This window comes from Oncorhynchus kisutch, linkage group LG20 (genome assembly GCF_002021735.2).
Source record: "Oncorhynchus kisutch isolate 150728-3 linkage group LG20, Okis_V2, whole genome shotgun sequence".
Taxonomy (NCBI): domain Eukaryota; kingdom Metazoa; phylum Chordata; class Actinopteri; order Salmoniformes; family Salmonidae; genus Oncorhynchus; species Oncorhynchus kisutch.
This window is the reverse complement of record NC_034193.2, coordinates 14,624,408-14,637,168: the sequence shown is the minus strand read 5'-3', so window position 1 is coordinate 14,637,168 and position 12,761 is coordinate 14,624,408. Positions and strand designations below refer to the sequence as shown.

General features: G+C 39.4%; 1 protein-coding gene and 1 non-coding gene across 4 annotated transcripts; one reads left to right on the top strand and one right to left on the bottom strand.

Annotated features, from left to right (window-relative positions):
• Positions 1-1,217: 1,217 nt before the first annotated feature.
• On the top strand, positions 1,218-7,960 carry LOC109865576 (ankyrin repeat domain-containing protein 1). 2 transcript variants are annotated; one of them, XM_020453864.2, is made up of 9 exons: positions 1,218-1,376; positions 4,284-4,424; positions 4,702-4,830; positions 5,353-5,460; positions 5,577-5,675; positions 5,850-5,948; positions 6,337-6,435; positions 6,832-6,930; positions 7,175-7,960. In XM_020453864.2, the coding sequence occupies exons 1-9, from the start codon at positions 1,353-1,355 to the stop codon at positions 7,292-7,294; spliced, it is 918 nt and encodes a 305-aa protein (XP_020309453.1). In that variant the 5' UTR covers positions 1,218-1,352; the 3' UTR covers positions 7,295-7,960. The 2 variants fall into 2 exon arrangements, with proteins under 2 accessions (XP_020309453.1, XP_020309455.1); XM_020453866.2 differs by lacking the exon at positions 1,218-1,376 and adding an exon at positions 3,681-3,786.
• Positions 7,737-12,729, bottom strand: LOC109865577 (uncharacterized). Of its 2 annotated transcripts, XR_004204475.1 has the most exons (3): positions 12,237-12,729; positions 8,454-12,146; positions 7,737-8,221 (listed from the first exon to the last, which is right to left on the bottom strand). It is a non-coding gene; the product is annotated as an uncharacterized LOC109865577 (transcript). The 2 variants fall into 2 exon arrangements; XR_004204474.1 differs by having other exon boundaries at positions 7,737-12,146.
• Positions 12,730-12,761: the final 32 nt, after the last annotated feature.

The following is a 12,761-nucleotide window of genomic DNA, read 5'->3' as shown; positions in this document are numbered from 1 at the left end:
GTGGTGGGTGATCTGACATACCTGGCCCTCTCTAAAGGCACAGAGCAGATGGTATAACCAGTTAAAGGGTCAAGGAATGAGAGGTATTGATATGCAAAGAGACTGGCCCTTCAGCTGTGTTGCATTACAGATTTAGTTTTACAAGAATCCACGTGACACTCTGAGGGGAGGAAAGATGGTCAAGGAGGCAGAACTTCACCCCTGATCCCTGTGCTGGTGGTCTTTTTATGTCTGCCATATTATTTATAGTTTTATTGTCCTATTCAACATTCCCTATCCAAAAAGTATGCCAACCATGCCAGAGATAGGATTGCCACTTCAGCTAGACTTTAAAGAACATTACCTCATGATAAAGTAAGATTTATTGGACAATGTCAGACTTTTCATGTCTGAAAACCTACTTCTGGACTAAAACCTTTTTCAATGGAGATTTTATATTTAAAGTGCTTTTTAGTCCATGTCGAGTAGACTTCATCTGAGTCTGGGGAACCAGCCCTGTCATTCTAAATCCCATTACCACTATGCTGTACGTGTTTAAACTGGAAAACAGAGCACAGTCTTTATTGATTTAAAAACAACCAAACCTTTAAAATAATTCATTTAAATAATTCATAAAATTGCTAACTTTTTAAAAACTTTTTTACTACTTTACTCTGTTTGCTGCAGTCTCTGAGCAAGAGACCTAACAAACTATCCTGCATAAATAGGTTTAATATTTTTTTTTTTTTTTGCTTTCGGGTCAAGGGTTTTGTTTCTGTTCTGCTTGCTTGTTATTCCACTAATGCTGTGGCTCATGACTTACAACACTTTTACAACTTGACAACATGAAAATATCTTGTTCACTTGTATGTTGTTCTGAAACTGTATCTCAGTCCTTATGTACGTCGATGTCCTGTCACCCATTTATGTTGATAGCTCACTCCTGCCCGGTTTACATCTTCAACTACCATCAGATAAACATGTTCAAGGAGTGACTTTTTCTTGTAACAAAATAAATTATTACACAGTTTTTTTATTTATTAAAGAAAATAAACAAAAACACTTAGTGGAGATTAAAGATGAGAAATGCAAAAAAAAACATAACTTGCCAAATGAGGATGGAGGTAAGCAGGAGTGACGTATCTCCCGGTCGTTCCAGTGTTAGGGGTAAGTGATGAGGGTGGGATGTGATTGGCTGGATGTAGCAGACAGGCTGTAAAGCAATGTTTTCAAGAGGGCCAACCTCCCCACAGGAGTAAGATTTTGATCTGACGGCACAAGAGATCATATCCCCCTCACCTGTCAATACAGGGCTGAACTGAGAAACTATACTTGCAGGTAGAGGGAGACCCTTGCAGGGACAACTTGAGGCCATGGATCCTGCCACTGCAGAAAATGTAAATATACGGTATTCATATAATCAAACAACTTAAACAACTTAATCAAACAACTTAAACTTTGACAATAATGATGTGCAATGTTGGTTGATGATACAATGACAAAATGTTGCTTTACAGCCTGTCAAATCAACCAGCATTGCTGTAAATGTTCTCAACAGTAGCTGTGAGGGGTTTGGTACAAACATGGATTATAATATCTACTGTAATCAAATATGTATACTGATCATATCCATGGCACTACTTGAATGTTGATCTTTAAGCTTTTGGATGTTTTTATATTTGCCTTTCAGTGTTTGTGGGTCTTATGTTTTTCTTTCTAGCCTGGTCAAATTGAATAGTGAACTCCGAGATCAGGCTGGTTTCACCAGGCAATTTTTTTTTTCATCCGCACTTGTTTTCATTATACTACAAATAATGCGCAAATATTTGTGAAGTTATTATTATAATAGTAATCCCATTGGTTTGTGTTACATATTTAAAGTTTTCATTGTGATGTATGGTAGGATTAATGATCACTTGATCAGAGAGCAATTGAGGTGCAACCATGTCCACCCTCTGCCCTGTAAACACATGTGCAGTTCATGGTGTTACATCAACAGGATAGACTATTCAAGTTCCAATCGATGTGAATCAAACAGGCACTTAGATACAAAACAAGAACAGATGGAGATTCTAAAATGTTCCCAATCATGGAATCTCACTTCAGTGAAAAGTGAAATAACTATTAGGCCTACTGCACAACGTTTTAAGAAATAAAACTGAGAGTATCTTTGGGAGCAGGTATCGCAACTATTTTTTTAAAAAGAGGATGAAGTGCTGTTTGTCCTTTAGAATGAATATGATCTTTAAGAGGCATGCTAGCCCCTGGTATGGTCTTTCCAGACATCGTCAAAGTCCTAATAAAGTAGTCTCTTCTATGTCAGGGCAAGAGACACATTTTAAATGTAGATGTAATGGTTACATCTTAATGTTCTGTGTCACTGAGACATATTCTTAGTATAATTAAGGCATGCCTGAATACTGCGCCACCCACTTTGCTAAAGATAACATTTATGGTGCTATTTGTCAATTGGACATGGGAATAAGGTAATTGTGACAGGCTGGATTAGTCCGGTGTAACCATTAAAAATGAGCTATGTTTCACTTGTTCATTTTGAGCTCTACAGATTAGTGTGTGCTTGTAAAAATACGACAGCTGTTAAACACGTAGCCCATCCATGTGACTCAGTAGAAAGATGTACAAATGACCTCGACTAACCTGTACCCCCTTCACATGGACTCGGCACCGGTACCCCCTGTATATAGCTTCGTTATTGTAATTTTATTGTGTTACTTATATATTTTTATTACTTTAGTTTATTTAGTAAGTATTTTCTTAACTCTATTTTCTTAAATCTGCGATGTTGGTTAAGGGCTTGTAAGTAAGCATTTCACAGTAAGGATGTATTCGGAGCATGTGACTAATCAAATTTGATTTATCACCGGCTCCAATAAAAATTGTTTAAGGGCAGGAGGCTGCTGAGGGGAGAACGGCTCATAATAATGGCCGGAACTGAGCAAATGGAATGGTATCAACCACATGGAAATCATCTATTTGATACCAGTCCATCTATTCCACTCCAGTCATTACCACAAGCCCATTGTCCCCAATTAAGGTGCCACCAACCTCCTGTGAGTTTCAGGTAGTAATCATTTTATTGACCAGTGTAAGTAATGCAATGGTACAGAAATCCAATACGATAAAAACGACACAGAAAATGCAGTCCGTCCGTCCGTCCGTCAGTCAGTAGACCCACTGAGAAACAAACAACTACTCATATCAGTCTGTACATAATATGTCACGGGGTAGTAGAACACAGAACACAAGTCATTGATTTGTATAAATAGATGTTTGGATGCTGTAACCCTACTAAGTCATCTCTTCCTGTTCTGTCTGTGTCGTAGCTGAGGGTTGTAGTTACAGTATGTTCTATGTGGCAGAGGCTACTGGGCCCGGGGCCAGCTGTTGGTGGGAACTACTGTTTGAGGGGGGAGTGGAAGGCCATTACATGACTGGAGCCTTTGGTCACCGTGCATGGCGGCATGTAGTCATAGAGTTGGTTCCGCAATTCAGGATTCACTTCCATTCCTGGTACTGACTGATAGAGGCGATGGCAGCCAAAGGCATCCGACTCAGTCCCATGGCTTTCTCAGCTCATCCCTTCCTTCTCCCAAACGTGCCAGCCGGGCCGTGACAGGAAACCTTGCCCTGTGGCGGAGCCAGGCGAGACACCCGGATTAGAACATGATCTCATTGCTTGCCAGCTTCAAATATATATAAGACGTTGAACTGAGGCCTGCAACCGTAGAACACAGACAGTTGACACTGACCATTGACTGGGGATTTGAGCTGATGGGTATTCAAAGAGTGGGTCTTTATGTCTTTTTCAAATCAAATCAAATTTTATTCGTCACATACACATATTTAGCAGATGTTATTGCGGGTGTAGCGAAATGCTTGTGTTCCTAGCTCCGACAGTGGAGTGGTATGTAACAATTCCTCTGGCAATTTTTCGAAAGCTATCTGCTTTCGTTCCACTAGATTTTTATTGTGATCCACAGAATGACCACAGTAGCAAAGAATTTAGGGTTAGAGTCTGCAATTAGGATTTCGGATGTTGGACTGTGTTCATGACGCTGAGCTGCAACCTCAACAACTCTGAGATGAATATTAACTTCTACAGTAACAGTTTGAGAACGATAATCACATGAAGACCGAAATTCTCTGTGAAAAGCCTTCTTACACCTGCTGTTGGGTGTATTCTACTCACTCCCTCTATCACAGATGCCAATGGGCATGGGGTCACAGGATACAGGATTGTCTCAGTTGCTCACATATTCTTAATACAGTGTTTTGTATTCAAGGTTACCGCCAAAAAATGCGAGCCTGGAGAAGCGGAGTATTCAGAGGGAGAATACGAGACATCAGTTAACCAGGAGAAACAAGATGACCTGCGATCTCACAAGGACAGCCTGGCTAACACGGATGTCCCCTTGAATTTAAATGTAAGTCGAATACTATCGAAGCATCCTTAGGGCAATGCCAGCGATCTTGTTAAGAGGTTCAGCCCTAATGAGGTATGTTTATTTGTTGAATTGACAGACATAAGGTTGCGGTTTGAAACTTGGTTGGGCAACCCTGTGAATTTGCTGCAGTAGTTTTGGCACAAAAAGAGTAATCATAAAGATCATGGTACCAAGTATTAAATCCCCAGTTGCGAAGCAACTTTATGGGAGGGCAAGATGTATAGCATCTCTCTACTTGAAATGTTTGATTCTGCAGGTAGACAAATCTGGACATCTGAGGTTAGAGACAATTGATGACCTCCAGAATATTCTGCAACTGAGGAAGTCAAGAAAGAGAGCGAAAAGAGTACAAGTTCGCAAGCCACCACCCCCACCAGAGACTGTGGTAAGACAGGCCTAGTAGTTGAGTAGGATGACTTTAACCATTTGCACATTGTTACAACATTGTATATATACATAATATTACATTTGTAATGTCTTTATTCTTTCTGAACTTCTGTCAGTGTAATGTTTGCTGTTCATTTTTGTTTGTTTATTTCACTTTTGTATATTATCTACTTCATGCCAATAAAGCCCCTTGAATTGAATTGATAAAGAATCGAATTTGAGATTTAAGAATAGAGGCAATTAATAAGATTTGACCCAGCATAAGAAGACTGATAACTACTAAGTAACTGCTACGTTCAGGGGTGGACAGGGACCAGAAATTGGCCCTGGCATTTATAACACACTGGACAATTTTTTCCTTGAGGCACCCATTATTAGTGAAAGTATTATTATTTTGCGCAAACCCCCCACCCCCAACAAGTCAGACAGGCCCACTGGGCTAAAAATGGACTAGCCCATCTGGCATTTCTGACAGTCCGCCCCTGGCTACATTCAGCTGAATCACCATCTCTCCTTGCAGCCTTATTATGTGAATGAGGAAGATTTCTTCAAGGCCTGCGAGGAGAACAAACTGCCATTGATCGAAAGATATCTGGAAAAATCGGGAGATATCAACGCTTGTGACAATGTGAGTGTTTCGACAACACCGACCAAGCTGAAGTTTGCCAATGCACGTCAGCTCAGCTGTGTCATCGTGTGTAATGTATGTTGTAATGCAATGTCCTCCTTCCTATGCCTTTACAGTTCAGACGCACAGGCCTGCACAGAGCTTGCACACAGGGACACGTGGATGTTGTGAAGAGGCTACTGGAGGCTGGAGCTTCAATTGAGTACAAAGACAAGGTACTTTAATGGAAAAGCTCAAAAATAACTGCAGGTCCACGGGAGGCAAGCTCTTGACAATATACTGCACAGTCTTTGATCCTTTACTGTAAAATCAGTTGGTGTTGATGAGAGAAAGGAACAGAGAAAAACAAGGTGGATTTTTGTATAATCCCATTGGTTGCCTTCATTTAGCTGGATGCTACTGCTGTCCACTCTGCCTGTCGAGGAGGAAGCACGTCTGTGTTAGAACTGCTGCTCAACAAAGACGGCAGCTTCTCTGCCAGGGATAAGGTAAGACTACAGAACACAAAGCTAACATGCCGCTGTGGGTCAGAACACGCACAAATATGACTAAATGCATCAGGGCCAATGTAATCTCTCATGACAAACCTGGAACTGAGATTAGGTTCAATGTGATTTATCCTTACAGATCTTAATTTGAGCCAGTTTGTTACAGCTGGGAAATAATGTGGATTATAATTCATTTACATTTTTTGTAGGGGTTGATACATTTTCCAGAAGAGAAAATGAAGTCTGAAATGTCAAAGTGGAAAATAGAAACTTCAGAAGCCTCTAAACCTTAAACACACTACACGTTTGACATTTCTAAGATTATCCTGCAACAGGGTGATCAAATGAAGATCTTACATCTGTAAATGTTACTTTGTTCATTCATTAGCTCCGCAGCACTCCCCTTCATGTTGCAGTGAGAACCGGTCACTATGAATGTGCTGAACAACTAGTCCACTGTGGAGCTGACGTCAATGCCAAAGACAGGGTGAGTTATTCTCATTCAGTGTGGGAATTCATTTGCTCCGATATATATACCTTAGAATCTAATCAGAATTTTAAACTGGGTGGTTCAAGCCATGAATGCTGATTGACTGACAGCCGTGGTATAGCTGACCGTATACCATGGGTATGACACAAAAATGTGTACTGTTCTAATTACATTGGTAACAAGTTTATAATAGCAATAAGGCACCTTGGAGGTTTGTGGTATATTGCTAATATACCACAGGTAAGGGCTGTATCCAGGCACTCTGTGTTGTACATAAGAACATCCCTTAGCTGTGGTGTATCGGTAATATACCACACCTCCCCGGGCCTTATTGCTAAGTATGAAACACCAATGTAATGGGTCTTTAACTATAGTTTTGTTTATTTTACACAGGAAGGAGACACTCCCATGCACGACGCAGTGAGACTGAACAGATTCAAAATCATCCAACTACTCCTGCTTCATGGAGCCAATCCAAAACTCAAGAATTGTGTAAGTATTTCACTAACTTACATGCATCATGTAGTCAGAGAATCATACTAGTGATAGCAAAAGGTGACAGGATTTATCCATGAGCACGGTGCCATCTTGTGGTGATGAGTAAGATTTAATCTGAGATCAGAAGAAATACATCCAATATCAAATCACAAGAAAACATCAGTCAAAAGTTATTGCTGTAAGATACCACTAACTACTATTGAGATAATAAATACATCTTTGTTTTTCTCCAACACAGGTGGGAAAGTCAGCATTGGATAGCACTCTGGAGTGGCAGAGTGGGGCTAAATCGATTCTCAGCAACTTCAAGGATGATGCAAAAACTCCTGTCAAGTCAAGTAAAGTCCTGTTCAATTAAATTGCATTTTATACAGGTCGGAACTCACTCAGAATGAGTAGATAACAGCAAACGATAGCCCAGTTCCTTTGTGCAGAGTAGTTGTCAAAGTGATTATTTATCTGTTGATTAAAGACATACAGCCTCCAAGGTGTCATCATAGATGACGAGGCGAAGGGAGAGGATTTACTCAGCCCAAAATCTGTCCGCGCGAGATAAGCCCATCACGCGACTGTCTTGTCAATAGATCATCTTTGGTTTAATTTACGCTAGGCTGACTTCAAGGACCGGAGTCAATTTTTGTGAACTAGCAGAAGTTTGGTCTGGAACTTTGAGCTAACTGCATTTGCTCCCAGGCAGCTTATTGGAAGTCTGAAATGCTAAAGGTTGACAAATGAACTATGAGGGGGGAAAGAGAAAGTTCAACGTTTGGAAAATGTTTAGAAAGAAATGACTGAATTGATACATTCTTAATTTCTCTTTAATATAAAAAGATAGTCACAAAACAATACTGTTCCGCAGAAAGCAAGCCTGTGGCTTCAACCTGGTTTTGTGGTAGTCAGTGAGAATACATGATTTGAAAATGCTTGTGTAGTATTAATACACTTCCTGAAGTAACTGCAATGTTTCCACTACATGTTTACCTGTAAATGTATTAAATAGACAGCATTGCCTTTGCTATCTGAATTGGATTCCTTTGTCTAAAAGGAACAAGCATCATCATAGTTGCTAATCCATGACAAACTATATAAACCACTGACAATTAGAAAACAGTCACATTAACACAAAGATATTCATAAAAGGGCATTTACATAAACACATTCTCTATTCATCCAAAAGTATTTTACTTTCTACTATGCAGTCTCAATCTTAGCCCTCTGAGGCTGTCTCTCAATGGCTGCTCTTTCTTCATAGTGTGTACAATACCCAAGGCAGTCTTTCTTGTTTCTGGAATGACAACACAGTACATTAATTGGTTCCCTTGTGCCACAAATTCTGCTTTGAGACTGATCAACATGTAGTAAATATAGGTTTAATGACTGTGTTATTTGATAAATTACAAAAAAATAACATTCCATAGATGGTTCAAACGGGACAGTGAGTAGCCCAAGTGAAGATAACATTTGTGATTTGACCCAACGTATTCAATTGATCGATCAATAAACAGCAGCCTATTCACCTCCATGTAAGTGGACAACACGACAGTTGGTGGAGATTGCAGATTTGCCATCTCCTTCGGACAGGCCAAAAAGTAGGCCTCTGGACCTCATTCAGGACAACAGCACGGACACAGGTTGGCCTCATCACACCTGCTAAAGTCTGCACTCTATTCTAGTAGCCTACATCAAGTACTGTAGAAGGTAATGTAAGGATACAAGTTGCCAATGTCGTAGGGTCCCTTCAACTCAAGGGACTGAACAAGGAGGGACAAAACACATTTACATTAGTAAAGTTCATTTCAGGATGATGTTAACGTGCTAAAGGTTCATGTGATTGTTATCTAAGAGGGTAAGACAATATCTCATTTCTATCGTACCTTTTCTGCCCCGCTCGTCAAAGTTACATTCTAATTGAAAGAAAACATTGCGGTTACACACACCGTTTGAAAATGGCAGGTGGATTAACAGGTGAACAATGAACCGCGATGGGTGTATTTGTTTACTTTTCCTTTGCACATCTCCAAGAGACTGATGGAATTTGCGATGGTGTATCTTCTCAAGGTGGAGTCTCGGATTGCAGGTGCGTAACTTATTTCAAAGAACACACCTCTCAACAAGAATAAGTTACATCACTTTTACTGTATATAAAAAAAATTATCCACTCCAACCAAAAGAAATAAGACGCAAGTGAGAGTCACCAAATTAGTTGTTAATTCAAATACCGACAAGTGCCTTGCAAAACTATTCAGACCCCTTGGATACACAAAATACTCTGTCAAAGTGGAAGAAATTATATTTAGTATATGATTTACCTAAAATATAGTTGTTGCATAAGTATTCAGCTCCTCTGAGTCCATACATGTTAGAAACACTTTTGGCATCGATTACAGCCGTGTCTTCTTGGGTAAGTCTATAAGAACTTTTCACACCTGGACTGTGCAATATTTGTCCATTATTCTTTTCATAATTCTTCAAGCTCTGTCAAGATGTTAGGGATCGTGGCTACACAGCCATTTTAAATGTCTCCCCATAGATTTAAGCAGATAAGTCAAAACTGTAACTGGCCAGTCAGGAACATTATTTGGCCTTGTGTTGTAGGTTATAGTTCTGCTGAAAGGCAAATTCAACTCCCAGTCTCTGGTGTAAAGTAGACTGAACCAGGTTTTCCACTAGGATTTTGCATGTCCATTTATTTATTTATTTTACCTTTATTTAACCAGGTAGGCAAGTTGAGAACAAGTTCTCATTTACAATTGCGACCTGGCCAAGATAAAGCAAAGCAGTTCGACAGATAAAACGACACAGAGTTACACATGGAGTAAAAACAAACATACAGTCAATAATGCAGTATAAACAAGTCTATATACAATGTGAGCAAATGAGGTGAGAAGGGAGGTAAAGGCAAAAAAGGCCATGATGGCAAAGTAAATACAATATAGCAAGTAACATACTGGAATGGTAGTTTTGCAATGGAAGAATGTGCAAAGTAGAAATAAATAAAAATAACGCCACCCTGTTTCTTTTTATCCTAGAAAAACTCCCCAATAGTTGCCAATGTCATGCATACCCATAACATGATGCAGCCACCACCATGCTTGAAAATGAGGCAGTTACTCAGTGATGCGTTGGATTTCCCCCAAACGTAAGGCCTTGCATTCAGGCCAAAAAGTGTATTCCTTTGCAATATAATCTTAGTGCCCTTCTTCATGAGGCTTTTGAAAAGCTTCCTGGTCTTTGTAGTTGAATCTGTGCTTGAAATTCAATACTTGACTGAGGGATATTACAAATGTATTTATGGGGGACAGAGGAAGGGTTAGTCATTCAAAAATCATGTCAACCCCTATTATTTCACACATAGTCCATGTAACTGTGATTTTTTTAAACCACATTTTTATTCCTGAACTAATTTAGGCTAGCCAAAACAAAGGTGATGAATACTGATGCAATGACTATATTGTAGTTATGAATTTATCTAAAAAAATAAAATAAAAAATAATTCCACTGACAGTACTTTGTGTGTAGATTGTTGACAAAAAAAAAAACAAATTTTAATCCCACTGTAAAAACAAAATGTGAAGTAAACCAAGGGGTGTGAATACTTTTGCAAGGCAATGTATACATACTTACCCCATTTACTGGAGAAGGGCTGTTTTTCTGTCACTGCTACACAGAGGATGTCAACATCGAATGTCATGCAAGCCACCCATTGAAACAAGTAGAACACCAAAATGAGCAGAAGGTTATCCTAACATACATTGTCAGTAGTGGATAATGATGCTGAAAAATGTACTTACACGAAACAACTTCTCTGTTTTAGGATAGACAGCCACTAAGTCATAGGCTTTGTACTCTGCAATTGGTCTCTGGGACAGATATTATTTGAAAAATCATGCAATATGAATACTGTCAGCAAATGTTTAAACTTCTACTGCACACAGAGTATACAAAACCTTAGGAACACTTGCTCATTCCATGACAGACTGACCAGCTGAAAGACATGATCCCTTATTGATGTCACCTGTTAAATCCACTTAAAATTGGTGTAGATGGAAGGAAACAGGTCAAAAAGTGATTTTTAAGCCTTGAGACATGGATTGTATGTGTGCCATTCAGAGGGTGTATGGGCAAGAAAAGATTTAAGTGCCTTTGAATGGGGTATGGTAGTAACGTAAACTCACTCACTTTTGTACATCGCCTTGGTCCGTACAATTGACCTTATTTTAGCGCCCCAAAAACATAATACTTCCAGATCAATTGTAATGTTAATACCATAGTAAAGCACAATTTCTCCCCTTTCCAACAAAATAAATTACATGACCTTCACGTTGCCCGTTTCTGCATAATTCAAGAAGGCAATGAGCGCCATCGGGTCTTTTTAAAAATGGCAGGTGGGGAAGCGAAACTAATGCGTGATAGTGAGAAGGAGAGATCACCTGTGGGGAAACGGCCTTTTTTCACTCGATCTGTCCAATTTATCACCTTATTGCCTCTAAAATGTAAATAAAACACTATAAAGAGTTTATATAATGTGTCATTACATACCTATTTGAAGGTTTGTGTCGAATTTGAATCGGGTTTTTAGGGCGGTGCTAAAGTGATCTTCAGAAGTAAACATTGTCTTTTGAGAGTAATGATCGCTTACAGTGACGACGCAAAAAATTACTAGGTATCCCCCTTACCCTGTCACTGTCCATTTCTTGTTTTTAAACGATGAGAGAAGTGCTACACCTGGTGGAGAGATTGTAAGACAGAAATAGTTGCTTTACGCGTGCTGTACGTTACGGCATGACACGTCATGATGTAACGGAGGGTCAGTTGGCCAATGGCCAATGTTGGAGTCAACATTGGCCATCATTCCTGTGGAACGCTTGACACCTTGTGTAGAGTCCATGCTCTGACGAATTGAGGCTGTTCTATGGGCAAAAGAGGTCGACTCAATATTACAAAAGGTGTTCCTAATGTTTTATACAGTGTATATTGGACTCAAAGTGTGATGGGTCTGAGGCCACAACTGTCAGTCGGTTTAAAACCTTGATTGTTCTGGATTTACCCTGTGCAAAAAAATATATTTAGTTATTATCCCACTGCATGGAGAAATGTGATAGTTATCATCATGAAAAAGTATTACCTTATACATCAATATTACTCCACATTACCTGCACTATGGGAAATGTATCATACAGCTCTGAGACACATTTTGGTTGGCCAATTTCCTGTAAACATAAGCAAACAAATGTTATTAACAAAGGGGAGGACAGCTCTCTTGACTTGGCGAGTTATAAAACAGGGAACACCGAGCCTACCTGTTTCTTTTGTTGCAAATTAACCACATAATTGATGGCAACTGTGGAGTATCCAACTGAAACATGAAAACGTTACAGTACTTGATTAGCAAATCAATCAAGACATCTTTCAGCTAGTTCTGGTCCATCGTACGACGACATATTGAGGGTTGCCTCAAGCGATGAACTAGCGCGTAGACGTTAGCAAAGACGAATCTGAAGTTAGTGTTAAGCTTAACAGTTTTGCAAATGAGAAGATAAAAACATAGCTAGTTACGGTGAGCTACTAGCTAACATAACGTTATCCAGGCAGCCATGGTCTTCTTTATGCATAAAGGTTTGTGCTAGTTAAACAATTATGCAAATGTAAAAGGATCAAACATAGTTACGGTGCGCTGCTGTTGCAATAACATTCTGAAGTCGTTTTTTATCGGTTGTGTAGCTAATATTCGAATCCATAAACACAGCCATGTTTCCATGTGTATAATTTTAAACTTGCATGTCGACAGTGAGTTAATTGAAATGCCTTATGGGGTATGTCGTTTT